We start from the raw sequence: 26,271 nt of genomic DNA, 5'->3' as shown, positions 1-26,271 counted from the left end.
GTCTATGTGCTTCGCTGTCTCTAGGTTCCTTAACATTTTGCAACTTCTTTGTTGTCACAACTTTCACGCTTATTTTCTTTAACTGCGGTGTCTATCGAAAACCCCAAAAGGATTATTTCCACATTATAGTAAAGAAACACATTTTCTCACTTTTAGATATTGGCTCATCTTTGTTTTGTATATGCTGAAATGTGTAGAACGACTTCTCTTGTTCCTTCCTTCCACTCAGGTTCCAATAGTACAGAACTGTGACAGGGATTTGCAAAATGTTGTGCTAATTCCTCATTGATTTTGTGGTCCTAAAACCAATCGAGTATATTCTCGTAGGAATGTGCCCCTTAATCTCGTTGAAATTCTTGGATTTAGTTGAAGAAATGAGAGAAAATAGATGAAGAAAGAATTAATATTGGTTTAGTGAACAACGACAGTAGAAATAATTTATAGAGAATGATAAAATTCGCAGTATTGTTTTCACATATTCCTATTAATCTCTTCATGTTTCTCCAGTTTCGTTTTTCTCTCTCTTCAATAAACTATTCAATTTTTCAGTTTATTTCTTATCTATTTTCATTAAATCTACTTATTTTCATCTTATCAAATTTTCTAGAGAATTAATTGTTTGTTTAGTTAAAAGAAAAAAAAATCTATTATTTCTTATCTACTTCAATTTAACAAATAGTGTATTAAGACTGTGTAACTACGTGTAGATAATTTATATAAAACTAATTATAAGGTTCATTGTTTCTTAACAACAGTTAAGCTTAAAATATATGAAATTTTGGTTTGTTAAAATATTTTATTTTATTTTAATATCAAATTGGTATGTCCATAAATTAATTCAATCCTGTGTAATAAAGTAAAAGTAAATCAATCCAAAGACTATGAAACTGAATAAATAGAAAGTGAAAATAACCAAAAACTAAATCCAATTCCTTTTATTGGATTGAATTTCACATTTGATTATGAAAACCAATCCGAACTGAATCTAGTTTATTTTATAAATTTAGTATAGTCATTTTATATCTTTATTTCATATATTTAATTAAAACTGTGTATAACTTATACCTGTTTAAGAAAATATACCTCTATTTAAATATTGCTTCTAATAACAATTTGAATATAATCAACAAGTCATGTAAATTTATTTTTATCAGTCTGTCAGAAGACCAAATCCATAGTAAATAAATAGACATGAAATTACACGTTGAATGCGGTCCGATTCCCATCCCTTCACATGGACCCCACAATTCACTATTTTCACTTTTTTTTTACTTGAACCAGACACGACAATGGAGAACGCTTATATTTCGTCAGTGTCGACAGTATACATGCATATATATATATATCTACTACATGATTACCAATAAGCTAAAAGAGGCAATGAGCCATAGAAATTCTAGAATACCACGTGCCCCCATCATAAACGGTATGGGTGGGAGCAGCTGAACTACGGAGAAATGGTGTTTATTCAGAAGACAACAAATTCAGGTTCAAGACAAGCCTATGATTCAGGATATAAACATTGCAGGGTACGGAAACAATACATGTGAAATCTTCAAGCAACAACTTGTCCAAAGAGCTGCTTTCGAATCTGCAACAAAGCGCAAGAAACTTCATAAGAATCTAGTAGTTTGACGTGATTAACCAGATCATCATCTCAATATAATTCCACCCTTTCCCAAGAAAGAAAATAAATAACAATGTTGGTTCTCACAACTTCAACTACTCCAATGTTTTACCAAATTTATCATTCTAAATAATATCTAAAGTAAAGCCAATAATGGAATAATACAGTATATATTTGTCTGGAAGTAGAAAGGAAGTGTGAGGAAAAATTAGTGAAAAGGAAGTCCTAGACTAGTATAGAAAAACAAAGGCACAGAAATAGACAGGGAACGAAACTACTTTTTGAATTTGGAACTCAATTAATAATCGATTATAGTTGGCTATTACTTCAATGCAATCAATAGAAAGTGTATATACCAGTATAATATTGTGGTAGAACTACCCAATAAAATACGTAAGTGGATGTGAATCAAAATTCTACATACAAGTTATTTGAGTGAGAGCAATAGTCCAAGTTCAGAGTTTAGTTTGAAGACCTTGTCTTTTTCCTGGCTCTAACAAATCTTAACGGCATCTCCTTCCCTTAACACAATAATTACTGTCATTCTTAATTTTATGTCGTTATATGTGGGTGTGTATTCTAATCTAGGATCTCTATTCAACAAATATTAATTATTTTCTTTCAAGACTACTTATCACAGAATTTTCGAAGTATCAAATATTCTGATTATATCCGTTCGCTGTTTCCTTTCCATTTTATTTTGGTCTCCTTTGTATTTCTAACAAACTATATTTTAATACTAATTTGTTATTATCTTCATTAAGTTCACGTCAATCTTTCTTTTCGTATTCACTCAACGATAAGTGAGTATTTGATGTGGTTAAGTGAGTCATACAGTTAGTCCATACAAATATATCAAAACCTTAGAGAACTCCTTCATTGGCAGGGAATTGTTATCACGTTGCCTTTATTGATGATTTCACAAGAATGTGTTGTATCTTTTTTCTTCCTTAAAATTCTAGTCAGAAGTGGCCACCAATTTCAGATTCTAAGATTTGATAATGGCTACGAAAAACTTCAATTTGTTTTGTTAGGTAGCTGGCATTGAGTAGAGCATCAGTTAACTACTCCCTATACTCTACGGAATGCTTACGTAATTTTTGTTTGTTGTTGCTGTCTGTGTTAGTGGGTAGTTATTCATTAAACTTTAAAAATTGTAATGCTTCTGATATTAAAAAATGAAAGTCCAGCTTTTTTTTTCTCTTTTAATATGCATTTTCTTCTCTGTTAAACAAGCTATGTTTCTTCTTTTCTCTTAAAATCACTGGTACATTCCATTACATGTCCTAGTAGCTCATCAGATATGATTTTACCGTAGTATTTTTTTTTTTATTTCAGTGGCAAAGTTTCAATATCGCAAAAATAACCCACCTTCCTACTTGGAAATAATATGGAATTTAGTAGAATATATCTAACAAAGGATACAAAATCACAGAGTAAGAATTAAAATGCATAAAAAGTTTACCTCAGGGAGCTTTTTACGGAACACTACATCAAGTCGTGCATCAAGAGTATTTTCACACACAATCTTTCCATCACGAGAAGCCAGCACCACCCCACCAGAACTGAATATCAACAAAAATAATCAAGTGTGCTACAACTGAAATTTAAATATCAAAGCAGCTAACAGCTAATAATATTTTAGGAAACATCCTCAATTGTTGTGAGAAAGAATTACTATGCTCAGAATATTTGAATTTGCACTTATAATGTTAAATTACAATTAACGAAGAAAAAATAAAGAATAGGGTAATAAAGCAAATCCTTGATTGGCCAGGCTCAACAATTAGTTAAGATTTATTTTTTGTAATATGAACTTTACCAGTAGATATCATGAGAATTGTGATGACTGGGTCCAGGTGGAAGATAGACTTGGTTGTCAACAATGATCTCTGGGGATTCAACATTTGCTTTATCAGCATACTCCTGTGCAGCAGAATCCAGCACATGCTCTACCAAGTGCAGGTCCTCTTTCCGACATCTCAATAAGACAGAAGGTTCTTTCAGTCTTAGCAAACACTGTTACACACAATCCTAACATTATACTGCATGTCCACATACTTACGCATAGATAGATAGATATATCATTACGAAGGATTAAAAGGATCATGTTAAGCAAGGAAAGAGGGAAGGGTAAGAAAAATTGAACACACCATGGACACCAAGGTTGGTCCTCATGTCAGGAGATAGTTATAATTTAAATGAACTCAAGCACTCGGTGAACCCATCCTCAAAAGCTAATTATTAAGGAGAGAGAACCACGCCATTATTGAACACACCATCGACACCAAGTTTGGTCCTCATGTTGGGAGATAGTTATAATTTATATGAACCCAAGCACTCGGTGTGAACCCATTATCAAAAGCCAACTATAAAGGAGGGAGAACCGATCACTTAATACTCTGCCAAGGATCCCATACTACTCGAAGTGAGACTTAGACACCCCATAATACCCAAGTTGTTATCATAATACCACCTCTAAGAGACGAAATCTTGTCAGGTTTCATTCTAATCTAGCACTTCATTTGGTGACACTTCACTCAACTTCCATACTGATGTGAACCCTACGAAGATGGACCAAGCACTTGGGAACCGACTCTAAAAAAAAAGTAGCTATCACAAAAGTGAGAACCAAACAGATAAATACTCCAGCCACCCCCCATAATACCCAAGTTCCTATCACAAAACGATCAACAATATTGATACAATGGCGTCACTGGGTAATAGCAATTTGCAGCGAAAATACTAGTTATAGATAAAACTTTGTGCCCATCATCTTAAATAATACAAAAGTATAACAAATAAGTAAATAAACATCAAAAACAGTTGTTACTAGAAAAAGATGGAAAGAACAATCTGATATCACATAGCAAAACAGCGAAGTCAAATTATCAATTCATAAGTAGAAGTACCATATTTAACGGACCTGAACAATGAGATCTTTCAGAAGGTTTTTGTACGCATGATCATGATGACTCGCACTCAAAAGTTCCTTGGAAGCAGCATCTTTCATCGAAGTGATCACGTCATCTTGAGCTTGAAGAACTTTTATTCGAGAAGCATTCAGCTGCATCGAATACTCGCTGCAACAAACAATCAATTGATCCTCAAACCGTAAACCATCTCAAGTAGCACTGTTTTTGTCACTTTGAAGTACAACGCACAGCTCTGTACTTCACATAGCTAAATAAAATACATCTCTGAAACTAAATCCTTCATTCCCCTCGTCAAACTTTGGTAATATACTTGAGTACGTCAACAACTTGAAAGAAATTGAACATCAAACCGAAGTATTCAAACACAAACAAAGAAAATTAATAAAAAAGGACTAAACTAAACCTATAGTCATATTTTCCAATATTAATTACTGATATTCATTGTTGATTGATCTGACTTGCATGCATTAGGGAATTCAGCAATTCGGAACAGGTCGATAAAGATCTGAAACATCATATTCTAGTACATAAAACACTCTGTCACAGTATTTCAATCACAAATAAATACACTGAATGAGTGATTACATGACAAAATAACTGCACCGAATCCGATTCCGTAAGAATCAAGTCTCAAGATCTATACGAGTAGAACTAGGTCTCCAGAATTTAATTTTAAGCAATGTCAACGGAGGAAAAAACCTAAGGAATTTCAAACTCACAGACAAAAACAGCATAAAAAAGAGTATAGAAAGGTATATAGGAAGTTACATCTTCTTCCGAATTTCGACTTGGCGCTCTTTGCGTTCGTACTCTTGCCTGATCTTCTTCTTTTCGGCTTCAACTAATTGCAGCTTCTCGATATTGAATTCCTGCAGAAGGAAAAGTACGATTCGGTCTGCGAGCATGAATGAAGAGCAAAAGAGAAGAAAACACGGCGAAAAGAAGAGATACCTCTTCGGCGGAGACAGAGATCTCGTTGGCTTTTTCCTCCGCTTCCTGGCGGATGAACCGCACCATCTGCTGGATTTGCCTAGAGACATCTGCGTCGTTCATTTTCAGACGAAACACCGGTAACTTCCTCTATGATATGATTGAATTTGATAGGGATTGCTGCCTCACTGCCACAAATCACAGATGCACACTTCTTATTTATACACCTTTGTTTTAACAGTTTAAATGCATATATTTTTTGGGCCTTTGAAATCTTTTTAGAAAAAAAAAATATAGAATATATAACCTTATGAATATTTTTTAAATTTTTTTGTAAATTAAAGAAACATTTTTTTCATTAAATCATTCTGAAATTAAGAATTAATTATATGCTTGTATCTTTTTGTTAGAACTAAACAAATGTGAGAATTTAGGCACGAGGGAGATGAAATTTGAATTAAATAGAAATTAAATAAAGAAAAAAAATCGCCATTTTTAAAAAAAGACCTTCGTTTTCTTTAAATTTTTTATTTTATTAAAATCTTTTTTTAATTAATTTTAAACTATTCCACTTGTGCTAAACATTCCATTAAATGGATTTTTTAAAAGATTTAAAATATTTTTCATTTGAGATAGCATCTTTTTTAGGAATACAACAAAAGTTTGAAAACACCCAATACGAAGAATATGTTGTTTAGTGTGAAACATTTTTTAGCAGTGAAAATCTCTCTTTAAAATAAGTGATGCTAAAAAACTCAAACCATATCAGAGGACACTTAACTTTTCAACCTCTTGTGTCTTATTAACCCTTCCATAGATAAATAAATAATAAAGATATTTCATTAAAAAATGAGAAGTAGAAAATGGAATTATTTAAATTGAATGACTTGAATGGAAATATGTGAATATATATATATATATATATATATATATATATATATATATATATATATATATATATATGTATATATATATTATTTTTGATTATTTATTGTATTATAATAACAAAATAAATACTAATAAAAAATTGTTGTAAAAACAAAATTTAGATATAATATAAATACTACAAATAGTAAATTACATAGTAAATACTTTAATATTGAGCACATTGATCATCTTTTGGTGAATAATCGACTATATATCACGCAAACATTTTCGTATTTGTTTATAAAGTTTACCAAATATTCTTTTATGTTTTCTTAATAGTTTAGTATCTTGATACTTTTGGTATCCGACCCAAAAAAACACATGAGCACGACGGTTCCGTAGAAAACATTGAATTTGTCCTATAAACGATAAAAGCCCTATTCGATATTCATAAACGAGGATGTAAGCCTGATCTCTTAACAACCTCTTCAAATAAAATCAACTAGATGAACTCATTCTTTGATTCTAAAAACTAATTGGTTTAAAACAATTCTTATATTACCAAAAATAATATTTGGTTGAGTGTCAAAGAATTTCCTATTATGCATTTAATAGAGCATGTATTAAAAAGATACCTATATTTTTTTAGTTTTTATTCGAGAATATAATTTGTAATATTAATATTAATCATATTATTCTTTATTTTTTACATAGTTTAAATAGGATTCAGATTTATTTCCTCGTAATTATTAGACTTACTCTATCACTTATTATCGTATCATTCCTAAATATTAGTCTACCGTTCAATAATTATATTCAATAAAGCATTGACACTACCATTCTCAAAATTTTAAGGCGGTGAGTTTATGAGTGTTTATTTTGATATAGTGTTATACTTTCTCATTTTTATTCAATATAAGACTTAGACTCGTACTTGCATTTCTAACTTTATTGAATATCATAATAACGTATGATTAGTGAAATTCAATTAGAATTATCCAATTAATTGATGTAATGTTAATGTTTATATTAACTTGGAGTGAACCAGAAATCAAACAATTCCACCAAGCTCCTCATCAACTGTGTTCTCTATTTCAGGGTCCCAATTCAGTTTCATCAAGCTTCTTTAACTTGTAATATTAGATTATGAGAATTTGTAGAAGATTAAGAAAGACCAAGTTATTATCGTATATATCTATGATTTGAGGATAACAAATTTATCTGGACATTCTACAACATATTGTTCTCAAACTAAAATCAGCAATTGAAGATTATTATGTAGTATGATATTTGAAAAGAAAATATTTGGATAGGAGTCTCTTTCTAAATAAAGATTTTTTAGTGAGAAAAAAAATATATTATAAGTGAACCAATATTTTTGAAAATTCTAAGGGAACACTTTTATACAAAGAAATAGAATTTAAGAGAATAAAATGAGAGATTTTATATTTTATGATTTGTCGTTACAAGTTCTTAAAAAATTATCTCTAAACATAGTTTAACTTTACAAAATCAAATTTATAAGATGAAGATGAAATCTAAATAATTTTGAAATCATATTAAAAAGGTAAACTTTAAATATAATTCAATTCTATAAAATTGATTGAGTTATAAGGTGAAATTTGCATCAATGTGGGATGAGAATTGAGTCTACTGTCACGTATTGCATGTTAACAAACTTATGCATGTGCAAGTGATGAATGTGGGTCTAATCTTGTTTTCTTTCCTTGTGTTTGAAAGAATGATTTCCTTACTAATGATTTATATATTTCAAGTGTAGGTGTAAATGGGCTATTTTAGAGTGTAAATAGCTAGGTTAATGAACTTTTTTTTATTTGTACACAGATTAATTATAATTTTTTAAAAACTTGTTTTATCTTTTCTTTTTACCTTTTTTAAATCCTTTTAGAATAAAATTATCTAAAAATAATCATTAAAGAGAATTATGATTTTCAAATCAAAGTAGCACTACAATAAACTGTAAAAATTAAATTTTGGATTCAAAAACACTTTTTGTCAAACCTAAATTACTTCTTTATCTTTTCTTTGGGAAAGTCTTATTTTGTTCTATTATGTATATTTAGGGGTACCTGTGGGAGAAATCTAAGAAAGTTAATCCTCTAGATGATGTGGTGAATAAAATTAAGAAAAAATTAGCTAGGTAGAAAGGTAGGTTTATATCTTTTAATGGTAGAACATATCTAATTACTTTGTTTTTATAATCATTTTATTGTATTAGTTTCCCTTCACATGTAATCTTATTGTCTATAATTATATATCCATAACTATATATATATATATATATATATATATATATATATATATATATATATATATATATAAAGAATATTCTTTTTTTATGTTCACATTTCATAATTTCAATTTTTTTCTTTATAATATAATTATTTGTTAAATTTTTAAAAGTTATAACCATTACTTTTACATGTTTTTTATAAAATTTTCTATCTTCTTTCCTCTCTTTTTTTATTCATTAATAGTTATTTTCTCATCTTTTCTCAATTCATTTCACTTTGTTTTTAATCATAAAAATTTATTTTGTATATAAATTTAATAACATTACAATATCATTATATATTGATATAATATTATGCATATTTAAAAAAATAAGTACACACAGGTGCTACTGTACCGATGTTTACGCTAGTAAAGTTACAAAGAGACTTCTTATGAGGTTGGGAAGCAATTAGTAAAAAGATAGCATGGATAAGTGGGATAATATATATGCAAACCAAGGGAATGATGATGGATGAGTATCAATGACATTAGGTATTTAATATGGTTTTACTGGTCAAGTGGAAATGGAGGTTGCTTATGAAAGATGATGAACTGTGGAAAGAAAATTGAAAATGCAAATATGGATCTTTGAGAAATGTTAGATATGTATAAGCAATGGGAAGGAAAAATATACATAAGATTTTGTGAAAACAACTCAAAGAGAGATTGTTATTGATTTATTAGAACAATGTTTCATTATAAAGAGAAAAGAAAAATCCTAATAAAACAATAAAATAAAAAATTTGATACTAATAAAAGAGAATCAAATATATGATATCTTTCAATATATAAATAAAAACAAAAGATATATAATATATTCATTAAGAAACTTGAATCATAAAGGTAATCATATTCACAAGGATGACAACAGATAGGGTTGGGCATGGATAGTACCTACCCATTACCCGTCCCGCAAAAAAAAATTAACTTGTTATTCATCGAATACTCGCTTAAAAAAATACCTGAGAGATTTATACCCATGGATATTAAAATAAATAATTTTTTTTAAATAAAATTACAAAAAAAATAGAAATTAAATTTTAATTATAATTAAATTTGATCTAATAAAATATATATTAAATTTTAATTTTAATTAAAATTTAAATTAAAGAAATATAAATTAAATTTTAATTTTAACTTTTTGCAGGTAATAGATACCCAATGGATAATATGATCCCTACACTCGACCTGTTTATAAACCAGTGTTCAAATACTCGCTACTTGCTACCCATTGATAATAAATATCTACGAGTATCAAATATTCATTGCAGATTTTATCTCTTGATACCCATAAATACGAGTATTTTGTCACCCTATCTACACATGAATCCAGGTGATTGAGTGATTTGAAGTCATTGAAATTGAGTTCATATTTTATTTAAATATATTTAAGAATCATGTAAACTTATAGTCAACTTAAGGACAATCGAACATATAGGTTCCTAACTTCAACTATTTCACATTTAAGAAAACCACAAATTTTTATAAAGTTCAAACTTATTATTAAGTAAATTATAATAACATCAAAGCTATGCCTATTGTAAACAACTGATCAGACACACCTTTGCAAATACATACAATGATACAAGGCAAAATATTTTTCACTTATTGTAGGACTCCTCCACATTCGATAAAAGAAGACATAACTTTTTATCAATATATATATATATATATATATATATATATATATATATATATATATATATATATATATATATATTAATAAAAAAGTTATATATATAAACACACTTAGAAACTATTTGTTTACATAAACATAAAGAGGTTTTCTACTAAAAACAGAAACAGAAAAATAATTCCGTAAAAATACTTTAAATAGGCCATGCAGATAATTTTTGTGTGTATATACATTGTGTAAAAATGTGATTTTTTTTTTCATTTTAAAATATTAGGGTAAAGATACTCATTGCTGATCCAACCCATCTATATATGCAGTCAAAATATACGCTGAAGCGAAATGTGAGTGACACTACTATCAAAATCACCACATACTTAGTTTGAATAATTTTTACATAAACTAAAACTAATTTATATGTGAGTTAAAAAAATTGACTATAAAATTTTAGTTGAGAAAGTATTTATAAATTAATTTATACATAAACCAGTTTATATTGCAATTTTTAATGAAATTTTGAAACGTATATTCTAATTTCTTTGTCACGGTATACGGATGTGACGATTGTTTGTACTAAATAACAAAGAGAAGAAAGAAGATAAAAATAAATAAATAATTTATAAAAAAAGTTGTAAATGATTTGAAGAATAAAAAATTAGGTATTAAATACATGTGAATGAAGAATGATTGAGGATAGCTTATATGGGAAAAAAAAATCAAGTGAGTTCATATCTGATTAAATACAATTGAGATTAAGTGAGTTCCAAATAATATATGTTCATTCTCTCGTAGAGTAAATAATGGAAATTAAGTTTAAGAGTTTTTACACTAAAATAATTATGAATTTCAAATTTAAATTCATCAATAACAAACTATAATAACGATGTTATGGAGAGAGACTAATTTTATCAAACATAATTAGTACATTCTACCCCTAACAATAGTAGTATTTTCACTCTTCAACATAAGTCTTTGTTCAAGTTAGGTGTGAAATATTCCGATAAGACCATGTCCGACCAAACCAAATGAAAAAATAAATTGTTGGTCGGCACGAATTCAAATAATATTAGATAAATTAAAGCAGGTAAGATAGGTATAAGTAGTCGAATACAAATTTGAAAAAACGATTCAATAATACTCGAGTAAAAGCAAAAATTTGAATTCACTACTGATTTTTATATTATTTTTTGTTATGTCTTCAAAATATATTTGATCATTAATTTTAAAATTTTAAAATATATTAAAATTATTTTTAAAGTATTAAAATAATGTATTTAATGTTCTGCCGAGAAACCAGACTCATAAAAGCACTCACTTTTGAATCAAACCCTAGCCACGGATGCTTTTTCATTTTCGAACACAACTATCTTTCTATCGCCACAATAAACCCAAGAATGCTCCAAATGTTGAACTTCTATACAATATTTCTCTTCTTTTGAACCCTTATCTTCCACCGAAGCCAAAGATTCACTATTGGGCCTTGAGATCACAATAAGGAAAAGGTACACCGCGACAACCAATTCTAGAATGCAGAGAAACAGAAAATGAGTGGTTTTGTTCTTGGTTTTTCCTTTTTTTTAGGTTTGAAATATGGAGAACCTTAAACCCTAAACATTAACAACGACAATTATTCAGATCCGAATAATTATATTTAACATAATATAAAATTATCTATATCCGAATAATCCGAGAAATTAAATAATCGAATTATATATTAAAATATTAAATTCAGATTATGTTGGTTAGGTCTGACCCAACCCTAATTCAACCGCTGCTCAACCCTAGTTCAAGTCTTTACTAATATATAACTTTCCAAAAATCTTCTTTTTTTCATCCTAGCTGCTAACCATGGAGGATAACAAACAATGTTGCTTTTGGGTTGGTTCCACAAGTGCAACAAAACCATACTATACACACCATGCCCAAATATTAATACAAATAAAAATATATCGTAATTTATATATTAATAATATATATATATATATATATATATATATATATATATATATATATAGATAGATAGATACTTAATTGACTTTTGATAGCTAACCATACATTTCTCACTTACGAAATATTCAAGAAAAACAAGTGCTTACAGATTTCAAGAGAAATTCTTAGATACTTGAAACCGGATATGGCTCATTCACCATTTTACATATCTTCAGTTAGAGAAGGGTAACCTGAAAAAATAAAAATAAAACAAAGAACTTGTTCAAAATAACGTAACAGTATTTGCAAGTGTTCTTTACATGTATTATTATTTGTACACCCAGCAAATTTTTACACACACTTTACATTCATTATTTCACTAACAATTTTTTTTTTACAAATATAAAAGTTAATTTTTTTAAGACCAAAACATTCTTTAAATATGAGTCATAAAAGTTATGTATATAGAGTTGTCGTTGGTGTTTGTTGGGTTTGCTTACCCTAACTTGAGAGACGTGTCCGAGGAACCATCTTCAACAGGAGGGTCACTGATGCAACTGCTAACGTTGTTTGTAGACTCTAATGAAACACCTTCTTCTTGCATTCCCATATTTGACTCCATCAAAAAATGCATTTTTGTTTTACGCACCATAGCCATAGCCTCCATCTCCGTCTCCGCCAGCTGATTAATTCATGTAACATTAAAACTTTCTGTAATTTATTTATCTACTTCTAAATTAAAAATCAAGACAATATAATATTACCTATTATATTATCTTTTCAATTTTGCTTTTATTATCTTCACTTCATTCTTAAATGTTTTTTCTTACGTCTACCATAAATGAGAGACAAATTAAATACAGATTTATTGCATTATTTCATAATCTTGAGTTTTTCGTAAGTAAACAGAATAAAAGAAATTGAGTGAGTCTTTGATTTCTCACCTTTTTCTTTAAATGCTTGTTCTCTTCTTCCAACACGATTCCCTTTAGCAGACAGAAAAGAAACCAAACAATTAATCCTCAAAATTCGGAAGTTACTAGAAAAATCTAGCCCTAAATTGACTTGAGTATGAACATTATGATATTCCTAGAATTAAAACACTGTCGCATTTCTAATTATATTTATGATTATAACATAACCAAGTTATCGAAATCCTGGTATTCACTAAAGGAAACACTAATTTAATATTCATGCAGCAAGAACTATGAAGATTATACTATAATTAGTCTGCATTAATTTCAATTTGAGTGAAGACACTATAACTGCATCATTTATATCAGAAAAACCTTTTTCTGAAGTTCTGAAATCTGACCCATCATCTGCTTTTCCTGAAGGAAAAAGTTGAAATGAGTTGGTATATATATATATATATATATATGAATCATTCATCAGAAAATGGACCACAGAAAATTAACCAAATGAGTTTATGTTCTTACCTTTATCTCAATCACACGGTCGAGTCCACTTTCAAGTTTTTTCTCCAGTTGCTGCAACTCATCTAGGCCTAGTCCTTGAAGATTATCACCTTTCATCCAACTAATAGTTCAAAACATAAACACAATGTATGTTACTTCATCCAGTTATTCTTCAAGTTTATTTTTATTTTTTTAATTTCAAAAATAAAAAAATCATATATACCTTAGTTCTTGGGTTCTCTCTGCAACTTCCTTACTCAATTTGGAGGTAGTCTCTAGCTGAAATCAACAATATAAACTAGTGCAGTTACTTATCAGCTGTTAGTGTTACTTCAACCTAAAATTTTGAAACGTGTTTATTTGATTATCACACACCTCTTTCAAGAAGTAATAATAATAATAATAACATAGTATATAAGAATAATTAGATCATTTTCCTACATAATATGTGTTTTGGTCTCCAAGAAGTTAAATAGAGAAAAACAAAATATAAGAACATTTTTTTTGTACAACCTGCATTTCTAGTGATGGCCTGTCCAATTTGTCAATGCCAGGGGAATGCGAATTATACTTGGTAATTATGCCATTCATACTATAAAAAGACCAAAACAAAAAGAGACAAAAAAAAAATGTTAGCAGAAAAGTTTAAATAAAATGCATTTTCTTGAGAGAAAAATAATGGATATAAGGGTTACGTGATTAATCCATGCATACGTATAATAAATTCATGCCGATCAAAAAAAAAAAAGTATAATAAATTCATAATTCTTATGCAATTTGTAGAAGGAGCACGACATTCATATGAAAAATTATCTTATCTGTATATAGAGAAAGAATTTCTGACAGTTTATCTTTGAAATATTTATTAACTCACATTGCATTTAACTCGTGTGGTTAAAAGTAACTCCTGATATCATCTAAAACTTCGTAAACAGATTTCTTGATCAGCATGGTCTTATATATAAGTCGACAACATTAGAAAAAAAAATCTTCCCATAACACAGAAACAAAAAGTAATTAAGTTAATTTTCAATATAGTATTTGAGAAAATTTAACTCGTAAAGAAATAAAATTTTCTGATAAGCAAGTGGTAGCCAGAATCAATGATGTTTTATAAGATTTATGGACATAAACAAAGGGATAAAATCTTTTTACATTTCATATAAGCAACAAAAAAGGTACCTTTAGGAATGAAAAGTTATGAAATAGAGAGAAAGAAAATTGTAGTGAGACTAAAACTTTTGAGGACATAAAAAATGGAACATGTCAAATTGTTAAATATATCCCTTTTATTTTCCTTTATGTGCTGCTTCAAGTTCATTTGATATGAAAATTGACCCAAGAAAAGAAGTCTTTAAAGAACAAGAGCCTCTAAGACCTTGTCTTTTGTGAGGAGCATCATAATCGACGCAAAAGCATGCGTACTCATTACTCTGGCCCGTCTCATATTTTTTCGGTGAGCCTGCGGACCGGACCCGCAGACTAGGCCTAATTGCCATTCCTAAGAAAAACTAACATATAAGAGAAACACTTATATTATCACTGTCATCAAGGAAAATTGATACATCTATTCACTTATTTTCGCGAGCTTCAACCAATTTAAACCTCATGAAATTCCTTCACCTTCAAATTTGAGTAAAGCATCTTCAACCTTTATTATTTTTATATATTAATATTATGATATATGCTTTCAAACACACAAGATTTATTTATTTTTTTAATACATAGAGATTATTCTGTTCTTCCTGTAAATATCACTGTATCAGGATGTAGTTTCTTTATTTATTTCTGAACTATTTACATATATATACTTTACTTGTTTTCTGAATTATTAGAAATGATTTTTCAGAGATGTAATTAGAGTATGGGGATATTTCCCTTCAACCAAACATGAAAAATACAATTTTTCGAGAAAACAATATATTCTAAAGCAATAAACTAAATGTATACTTTTTCTATTTAATTTCTCACACTGATGTTTCTGATAATGATTAAATTAATGACAATGTAGTTTTAGTTAGCAAAAAAATTCCCTCACCAACACCTTAAGAAATATTTTGAGAATTTAGGGCTTTTGTTCAATTACATATTTAATTCAATTCACCAATGCACGTAGTTCAAGTTCCAACATTCTATTATATAAAATAATTGCAATAATTTTTTAAAATTTAAAATAATTAGTCATTATATTAATTTATTAACTAACTTACGTACTATTTATAAATTAAAATTTATTGATATCTAAAATAATCTATAATATAAATAAAAGTTATAATTGACTTATGATTTAGAGTTTGATTTGTTTTCTATCAGTTTTAACTACTCATTATTATTAATTTTAAATTAGTCTCTAACTTTTAAGTTAGAAACTAATTTAAACACTATAATTCATTAGTAGCTAAAATATCTAATATTAGAGAATAATTTTGACTCTAATTCATAAATCAATTTTAATTTTTTATTTATAATAAAAATTATTTTATATACTAATAATTTTTAGTTTATAAATTGATATCTAAATTAATAGTAATTAATTATTTTTTATCTTTAAACTCAATTGTTATTTAATAATTTTCTTATAATATATATTATTCCTAATTCTCCAATTTCAATCTCATCTTCAAGGAAAAATATAGTTGACATATATGGAAGCAATATACATCAGAGTTATCAATTTTGAATAGTAAAATGTAAAATAAAGACTCATAATAGCATCAGATAAGTCCCAATCCATTTATAAATAAGAAAAAATCATTTTTTTAACAAACTATTTTTGACAAATTTGACAAAATTTCATAAATATAATTAAATAAATTATTTTTTTTATTTTTTTAATCAAGATAAAGTAATAAAGTAATATCTTTTTACTAATTTAGGTAATTTGTAAAAATTTATCAAAAAGGGAGTACCTAATCCGAACTCTATTAAGGACCAACTAATACCAAAACAACAGAAGAAACAAGACCTGAGAATGTTTTGTGTACATATGGCACACTTCTCCTGAATTAAAACCGTATAGTTACCTCACCAAAACCATCAATTGCTACCTAAGCGTATGATCCTTGTCTGTGAAACCTAATTCCCTATGTCAAAGATTGCATAATTCGACCATTTATAAAACCATCAATTTTTTTTTTTTAGATAAGGATAAATATATAAAGAGAACGAGTTTGGAATAAGATTTATCACGTGATGAAGGAAGATATATAAAAGTTAATAAGCAAAAATATTAAAGTAAAATAAAATATCATTCTAAATGAAAAAGCTGACTGTAATATTTTCTCAAAACTTACTCATGAGTGCGGAGAAATTTGTTGTTCAAGCTTTTTGTGCAAATATTATTTTATCACTCTATTGACCAGTTTGTTTGTTCCAACCAAGCACACTCATTGTGTCATTTCGAATTCTGAGAAAAGCATTTTCCTCTTATATCCTATAATGTCTGTTTTGTGTACCCGGAAAATGAGCATTAATGTCTGACATTACCAAAAGTTCAAGAGAAACCATATACAGAAAGGTTTACAGTTATGAGTCTTGCTGTAACAGATCTCTGATCGTTTATACTTTTGAGACATATGACAAGAATACCAATTCCGTTTCTCAGAAATTGTAAGCAAAGTTGTCGTTATAATATAAGAATGTGCTAGATTGATACACAAGTTAAAGACCAAGAGAATTTGTTTTTTCTTGCACAATTATACTACTTTTGAAACAACTTTTGTTGTCTCTTTGGTGTTTGCGGAACGATTTTTCATATACATGTATATGAAAAAAAACATATATAAAGCTCGTGTCTTAGCATACAACACTTTATCTGTGGGATATTCAGTGATAAACTCGTGCTTCTTCCAAGAGTCAGAAAATAAAGACGAGTTCTTTGAACGGGTTTAGATTTATAAGCAACCAAATACATTTTCATAGCTTCAAATGAAACCTTCGAAACTGAAGTTTCTTTCCTAGACACATGATTCTTTGGGAAAAGTGCATTAACTGCACAACAATAACATTCAACAGCCAGTGAACTAAGATGTAATAACACTAACATCAAAGGTAGTCGAAACTATACCTATTAACTTATGCACCTGCATTTTTTTTTTTGTTCCTCTCAGCAGCACAATCTTTCATGGAAACAACTTCAATAGACTACTATTAAATTCCCATAAAACAAGAACACAAGCGAGCGAAACGAGGTTTGTGTTCCAAACCCATCATGAGATTACACCTAATACACTGTCCCTCTTTTTCTCTCTCTCTCTCTCAAACACATTCCGTACACAAACTACAGGCACTACTAGCTTAGAGGAATTGGGACAAGAAGGACCAAACACACACACAAACACACATATACGTATTAATCGAAAACAACGTAAGAATATTATGCTTTATACATGTATATATGTATGTATATATACAAATACTGAGAGAAAAGTCACAGTTGTGTAATACAATATCTATATATGTATCCGTACATACCTGGAACTGCTATAATCAAAGAGTTTCCCTGTAGATGAGAAAACTATGAGACCAACATCAGCATCACAAAGCACAGAAAGCTCTTCAGCTTTCTTGAACAACCCTCGCCTTCTCTTAGAAAATGTTACTTGCCTCGCGGTTATGTTGTCGATTTTCTTTATCTTTATCTTCGCCCTCGTCATTTTCCAGCTGCAAAAACTGAATTAAAAGAACTGTTTTAAACTACACACACTTCTCCGAAAACACAAAAAATAGTTGTACATGACACATATGTATATAAGGATATGGAATAATAAATGGAATGATGAACACTGGTTCTTGTGTAACTCGGAAAGAAAAAAAAAAAACCCTAATAAAAGACAGACCCAGTTTCAGATCTGGATAACGGGAACAGAAAAAGGAACCTACCACACCGAAAGGGAAGTTTGTGAACATGCAAGGATTTTGAGAGGTTTGGATTGGTGGGTGGGTTTTGATTTCAATTGGGTGTTGATTGATATGGTTGAAGGTAGTGGAGAAGTTTATGTAGCAGTATTTTGATTTGTACTGAAAGGGGAAAAACTAAGAAAATGTTGCTCCAATCAGATTTAGTAACAAAGAAAGAAAGTGGTAAGAGAAGGAGAACTTTTGGGAGTCAGGAACACAAGAGAGAGAAAGAAAGATAACCTTGATTTGGACGCTGGCTTCATATCAAGAAAGGAAAGAAACCCTTCCCTTTATAGATAGCTAGATAATGCTCAACTCTTTCTATTTTCATTACTAATTAATTATTTATTTCTCTTATATTATATCCCTTCTTTTTCTTGATTTTTTTTTCTTACCTGTATTTCATTTTAAATAATTAATTAATGACTGTGACCACTAGTCAAAATCGGATATGGATATTTCAAAACATGGAATAATTAATTGTAGGAAAATTGCCATTGGCTATTCAGAGATCGATGCGAAAGGAATTTCAGTTCAGTCTTTTACACGATTGTTTATTTTAAGCACCGTGGTTGCATGAGAGTAAAATTTAGTGTTTAATATGTTTTTAATCCTTTAACTTTGATTTAAAATTGGAATTTATTTTTGGTTGAAATTTTGATAAATTTTGGTCCTTAAATTTAAAAAATGAATAAATATAGTTTTTTTAACCTAATTTTGTTAACTTTTTATAGGTTTCAAACGCATTTCTCAATAAATATTGAGTCAAGAATGTGTCAAACGGCGTAAACAACTCTGATGTTAATATAAAACACATTTCACATGTTAAAAAAAAGTTAACAAAATTAGGTTAAAAGGACTATATTCATTCATTTTGAAAGTTTAAAGACCAAAATTTATCAAAGTTTCGATTAGGGACGAATTCCAATTTTGAATCAAAATTGAGGGACTAAAAACATACTTAACCCTAAACACTATAATAAATATTTAGAGACCCAATATTCTTATAATTTATAATATATATATATATATATATATATATATATATATATATATTTATACTAACAGTTTATTAAAATATTGATAGAAAATAGTTTTGAATTATATTAACCAATTGAATGACTATTTCACGAAAAGTATATAATAAAAAAATAGTATCTTTGATATAAGAATTATTAGAAAACTGTAAAATGTACTGAATGAGTAGTCTTATTCATCAGATAATAATTGATGAAAATTATACTGGATAGCATTTTTCAGATACTTAAATATTACTATAAGAATATTAAAATAAACGTGACTACAATAAAGTAAAGTTTGATAATTATTAGTACAGCTCAATATTTCATTTCTTTTTCAAGTATTTACTTATATCATGTTTGAACATATTTATTTGAAATCAAAATTAAGTTGGATATCAGACAAAAAAAAATTACAAAATAAATAAAAAGTAATGGAAATGTAAAAAATGGATATATTTCAAACTTTAAAATAGTTTTCCAAATATTAATGAGCGAAGTTAAAATTAAATCAATAACCTTACACCTTTTTCTTTTTACTTTTAACCTTACAGGTCTTTTAAATATTTTTTAATTATAACTAAAAGTATAAATAGATAATGAAAAGTAAAAATTATAAATATAATCTTTTTACACGGTCTTTAAAATAGATAATAAAAAATAATATTCAAATAATCTATAATATTCAAATATTTGTTTAAAAGGATAAAAAAAATCCATATAGGAAAATATGTGTACCATCAATATTAAAAAATAAATAATTTTTTTATGAAAATAGCACGTAAATATTACTATTTGACTCATAAATAAAAACATTGTTTATAAATAACATGTGCATAAAATATGAATTGAAGTCATTGGGCTTAAGGTCTTTTAAATATTTTTTAATTATAACTAAAAGTATAGATAGATAATGAAAAGTAAAAATTATAAATATAATCTTTTTACACAGTCTTTAAAATAGATAATAAAAAATAATATATAATATTCAAATATTTTGTTTAAAAGGATAAAAAAGATCCATATATGAAAATATTGTGTACCATCAATATTAAAAAATAAATCATTTTTTTATGAAAATAGCACGTAAATATTACTCTTTGACTCATAAATAAAAACATTGTTTATAAATAACATGCGCATAAAATATGAATTGAAAAGTCATTGGGCTTAGGCCCCACCTCATAACGCGCTTGGTCTCTGCACATGATGATAAATTATTAATTTTATTTGATTAGAACTATATGTGAATAAATATTTAAAACATAGAATTCATTATATTAAGTTTACACTAAACACTCTCTTATCATATAAAGTTGTTTCTAATTATTAAATTTTGAAATAAATTTATGAAAATATAACTTAAGAAATGAAATGAACAATTTCAATTAAAAGAAATAAAATTTAAAATTTAAAATACAAAAGTTGAAAGGACATTTTTTTGATACAGTTTAATTTTGTTCTCACACGGTTGTTAAATAAAACAAAAAAATAATATATATTAAAACAAACTTAATATCAATATATAATATTATATGAGACATGTACTTCAATTATAAGAAAATAAGTTCTAAAATACTTGCAATGCTTTGATTAAAAGATAACTTTAATAATACTCTCATTCGATGATAAACAATCGTGGATTTAGATATATAATATTACAATATTGAAGGCTATTGAGAATAATACATACATATTTATATATTAAATATAATGTTTTTCATACATTTTATTACATCATGTCCCTGTCATATTGATATTTTATTCTGATACATTATGATGACTTAATAATTGAAGTAAAAACATATATAAATATGTTTTCCTTATTCAAATATGGTAAAATGTACTTTAAAGATAAAACTTAAAAATATTATCAAATAACTAACCAAACAATAATATTTCAAAGAAAAAAAGTCTCATCTAATTTTTTTACTCTATATAATACCTAATATTTTTTTAATTGCTTTTTATTCTAAATTATTTTATATTTTAAAGTAAAATCTTTATTTTGTTAATACTAAATAGAAAATGAAGTGTTGGAGTAACACCCTAATTTAAATACTGTTAATTAACTTGAAGTGGAAACATTTATTTTTTTCATTTTAAGTGCAAACTAGCACGTGATTGACTAGTACTCTATTTTCCACTTAATATTAATAATAACGTGGATAAGGTATTGTTATCTACAATTTCATTTCTATTTATTATTTCAATGAATACTTTACATATTTCTGTGGAGTATTGCTTTTCGTACATGATGACCATGCTGTCTGTCTGACCTACTGTTGCATCTCAATAATTATTTTAACAGTACATTATTCCACTTGATTTTTTTCTTTTTCTTTACTTTATATTATTATCAACATTTAAATGCTTGTTGTTCTATGATAAATTTAATTAAAATACATTACAATAATCATTATTTTCTTTATATTATAATATATGTAGTGAGATCTATATATAAATTTGTAATTCGTATTCCCACCCCAAAAGAGCACAAAGGTGGATCTTTTGATAAATGAATTTCCTTTGACGTGTGAAAGCTGTCGACTCACTGCACATGGATGTTTTCACCACTTTTATTAAAAGATAATAATATTTTAATTTATTTTTAATTCATTATTCTTATTATTTTTAAATTGTTATATCATATCATTAAAAAAATTAAAATAAATAATTAAAAAAATCAGAATAATACATTAAAAACAGTCAAAATATTTTTTTATTATATGAAAATAATATATATATATATATATATATATATATCATTCGACTAATTTTCTGTAAAAATATCACTTTTAAAATAAAAATAAATAATTAGGAAAGTCTTATTTCATACTTCTTTACCTAAGAAGTTGTAAGACTCACTTTTGTTTTAAGTAAATGGTTTCAGTTTGAGTGACTTTTTTTTTAAGTAAATGGGCTCAGTTTGAGTGAATAAGGATTCATAATCAGCCCACTTGTTACCTCGAGAATCCCATTTCTAGTCACTCATTTTCTTATCATCTTATTTTCCAAAAAAATAGTTCACCTTCTTTCTCCCAATTCTGAAGTAGGAGTTGTGCTAAGGCAGCTCAGAAACCCTCCTCCATAGCGAAAATCATTTTTCTCTATGTAAGTTGAGCAAAACCTTCATCTCTTTTTCCTTTTCGTATCTGTTTCGCTTCACAGTTTTGGCCAAATTTTGTTTGAGGTCATGGCCTCACTATTTCTTTCTTGTTCTTGATTGTCAACTCCTTAAGTAGTTGTTGTGTCTTGGTGCTCTACTGTTGGAGCTCATTTTGCTGAGTTAATCTTTGTCCAGGTAAGGGAAGGTATGGTTTTTAAAGTTTTGAAATGCTTTGCTTGTTTTTGCCAAAAATCGTGTTTTAGAATGTTGATTGATGCCTATGATTGTATGAAAATGAGCTGGGTATGATTTGAACTAGATTCTGTTTTTTGCATGTGTGAAGAACCTGCTAATCTCGCCTAAGCAAGAGCAGCAGGAAATTCACCCAGGGTTATGCTCAAAGTCTTGCTTAGGCGACGAGCTCCACTCTTGAGCGAGAGTAATCTCGCTCAGCCGAGAACGCGCAGAATCTTCCAGTGCTCCCTGATTGCAATCTCGCATAGGCGAGGACTTTTAGCTTGAGTGAGAGACTCTTGTCGCTTGAGCGATAGTCCTCTAGGATGAGCGAGATTGACAACATAATTGATTTAATTACTTGGTTGCTTACATGATTGATTGATTTACTCCTTAAAGCATAAAGTACGATGTTATAAAATATGTTGTGCTTGGTATGAAATGAAACATGAATTGGTTGGTTGGTTGGTTGTGCATTGACATGAGAATACAATATTTTGATATTACATATGGATTTGGTGTGAGAACATGGATATGGAATGAGATACATGTAATTCCATGAGTCTCTTAGTGAGACCTCATGATAGTGGTGTTGTACTGTATATAATTAGATAAGGATTCAAACAATATTGCATCCTGAAACGCTAAATGATCAGTTAGTCTCACATTGGCAAGGTAGTTAATGCTCTTTTGAGTATCTTTTTGTCGAACTGTTTTCTTTTGTAAGTTTCTTGCTATGTGACCAAATTTTCAGTCTAATTTAATTTGTGTTTAGATTTTGGTTATGGCATATGTTTTAATGTCTTAGTTTCCTATTCAATATATTAAGGATAACTGTAAAGATTGATTCTTATATACTGTCTGTTGATGCTCTATTTTATGTTATAAACATGTGAAGTTCTATTTACTAAAATTGTTCTATTAAATTTAGATTTAGATGTTACATGAGTTAAAAGCAAATATAAAATATATAAAAGTTGTGAATCTCTTATAAATTTATTAAGTCTTAATTATTTCTAAAAAGTAAAATAATAAATACTATTTTTTGAGTTATCACTCGACTTCAACTTTTTTTCATAAAATAGATAATAGAAAAAAAGAAAAAAACTCTCACAATTACTTTCCCATGTATAGAAGGTTGGAATGAAATGTTATAATCAACTCATCTGATTTATTATATGTTGATTAAAATTTTAATTTTAGATTTAAATAAATTTTAAGTTTCTTGTAATTTTAAATATTTTTATTTATTAAATATCTTAAGTTTTTATATTTTAATTGAAATTTGTAATTGTTTTCGTTAATGGATAGTATAATTATAATCCTAACTCATTTACTTTTTTTAGTTAAAGATAGGATTATTCTTGTCTCATTATCGATAGTAATGATAACAATAATTTTTATCATTTAATCAAAGACATTGACGTTAAAGAAGATTGTCACAATATCATTATTAATATATTTTTAATTAAATCAATAATAAAATTTATTTATTGTTTTATATTAATATAATATTATTAAATATATCTATTAAATCGTCAAGATAATTAAGTTAGATGATCAATTAAACAATATAGTAATTATGTCATCCACTTAAAATAAACATTAAATTGTTTTTGTCATATATATCAATAATAGTGACAATAATAACTCCTTGGTCAACTAATATTGAAGTTAAAAAGTAACATCACAATATCATTATTGAATATGTCTTTAATTAAGTCAATAATAAAAATAATTTATTATTTTATATTCATATAATATTTTTAAATATTAATTCCAAAGTCTCACATTTATTATTTCATTGAGAAAACAAATTTAGACAACCAAATAATATAGCATTTCTGTCGTCAATTAAAATAAAAATTAAATTGTTCTTATTTTATATATATATATATATATATATATATATATTAATTAGTGACAACAATAATTCTTTGATCAAATGATTAAAGATATTGAAGTTAAAAAAAATCCACAATATCATTATTTGAGATCTTTTAATTAAATTAATAATAATAAGAATTTATAATTTTATATTCATATAATATTGTTAAATATTAATTCCAAAATCCCACATTTATTAATTCATTGAGATAAATAATTTAGGTGAACAAACAATGTAGTAATTAGGTCATTCATTTAAAATAAAATTTAAATTATTATTGTCACATCACATGTATCAATAGTAGTGACAAAATAGTTATTTGATAAAAACACTGAAGTTAAAAAAAACCATCACAATATCATTATTTAATATGTTAGAATTAAATCAATAATAAAAATAATTTATTATTTTATATTCATATAATGTTGTTAAATATTAACTTCAAAATTTCACATTTATTAATTCGTTGAGATAAATAATTTAGGTGACCAAACAATTTAATAGTTATGTCATTCACTTTAATAGAAATTAAATGTAAAGACTCAAATATAAATATATAAATTCTAATTACTTAGTATATAAAAAAAAAAATTGAAACTCCATAAAAAATATTAAATATAAAGGCTCAACTAAAAATATATAAACTCTAGTTACTTAATATATAAAAATGTCTACTTTTACGAGAACTTTAAACTTAGTCAAATCTTTCATTTATATGCAGTATCATATGACACATTTTTTTTTCAATACCATCCAATAAAATTTCTAATGAAACAAAAAATTATGGTTCGACAAGTTAATTATCCTAAGATATTATTAGAGACATTTATAATCCATATGAGGTATTGTTCATTTTTGAATGGGGACTCCATCACAATTTTATTCTTAAAAGACAATTCAGAGAATGGAAGGAAGAGAGGATATTTAAACCATCTTAGGCATCGATTCTAAACGACGTGGGACTATTTGGTGCGATAGGGACATTAAACCCTCCAGTCGATATCTACGGAGAATGATTGGATCATTCCCAGTGGAGGGCTTAAGAGACCAATTGTTCGCATGTAGAACCCCGCTATCGGCTCCACGGTAGGCGCCAAATGTTCTTATCGAAAAGGTAATGGAAGGGTCCAGATGACTACCCGAGTGTTTGAGTGGGAGGGAGCTCCACTTGCAAAAGACTCTCTGATGTTTAAGTTAGTAAGTAAGGGATTCTATGTGGACTTGTTAAAAGGGTAAGAGAGAAAAATGAACATATCTTAAGTCAAGTGGGATGCACTCATTTATAATGACTTTATAACCTATAACGTACTTGGTAACTGTCTTACTGAGATATCAGGACTTAATATCTCATCGGAGGTGCGAAGCGATTAGATTGTGTTGACGAGATTAGCAGATGTGTGGGTGTTTGGCCCAATTGAATGTGTGGGGTGCGTTGGATCTTATTGGGTCATATTTGGTAATGGGCCGAGTAAGTACACCATCAATTT

The 26,271-nt window shown here is 27.7% G+C and overlaps 2 protein-coding genes and 1 long non-coding RNA gene across 4 annotated transcripts; 1 reads left to right on the top strand and 2 right to left on the bottom strand.

The window, feature by feature from the left end:
* Positions 1–1,120: 1,120 nt before the first annotated feature.
* Positions 1,121–5,730, bottom strand: LOC114164320 (V-type proton ATPase subunit E-like). Its single transcript, XM_028048954.2, has 6 exons — positions 5,515–5,730; positions 5,332–5,432; positions 4,554–4,710; positions 3,450–3,646; positions 3,093–3,192; positions 1,121–1,591 (listed from the first exon to the last, which is right to left on the bottom strand). The coding sequence occupies exons 1-6, from the start codon at positions 5,614–5,616 to the stop codon at positions 1,556–1,558; spliced, it is 693 nt and encodes a 230-aa protein (XP_027904755.1). The 5' UTR covers positions 5,617–5,730; the 3' UTR covers positions 1,121–1,555.
* Positions 5,731–12,319: 6,589 nt separating this feature from the next.
* On the bottom strand, positions 12,320–18,797 carry LOC114162273 (MADS-box protein AGL24-like). 2 transcript variants are annotated; one of them, XM_028046098.2, is made up of 9 exons: positions 18,775–18,797; positions 18,109–18,306; positions 14,149–14,227; positions 13,859–13,914; positions 13,657–13,756; positions 13,507–13,548; positions 13,162–13,203; positions 12,718–12,899; positions 12,320–12,468 (listed from the first exon to the last, which is right to left on the bottom strand). In XM_028046098.2, the coding sequence occupies exons 1-9, from the start codon at positions 18,795–18,797 to the stop codon at positions 12,450–12,452; spliced, it is 741 nt and encodes a 246-aa protein (XP_027901899.1). In that variant the 3' UTR covers positions 12,320–12,449. The 2 variants fall into 2 exon arrangements, with proteins under 2 accessions (XP_027901899.1, XP_085522709.1); XM_085666583.1 differs by having other exon boundaries at positions 18,517–18,786.
* Positions 18,798–22,528: 3,731 nt separating this feature from the next.
* On the top strand, positions 22,529–23,606 carry LOC146883963 (uncharacterized). The gene is made up of 3 exons (XR_014984612.1): positions 22,529–22,667; positions 22,799–22,857; positions 23,006–23,606. It is a non-coding gene; the product is annotated as an uncharacterized LOC146883963 (long non-coding RNA).
* Positions 23,607–26,271: the final 2,665 nt, after the last annotated feature.

This window comes from Vigna unguiculata, chromosome 9 (assembly GCF_037176805.1).
Source record: "Vigna unguiculata cultivar grain cowpea cultivar isolate G323 ecotype 2 chromosome 9, ASM3717680v1, whole genome shotgun sequence".
Lineage (NCBI taxonomy): Eukaryota > Viridiplantae > Streptophyta > Magnoliopsida > Fabales > Fabaceae > Vigna > Vigna unguiculata.
The sequence above is the reverse complement of the archived record's forward strand: the minus strand, read 5'-3'. Positions and strand labels throughout refer to the sequence as shown.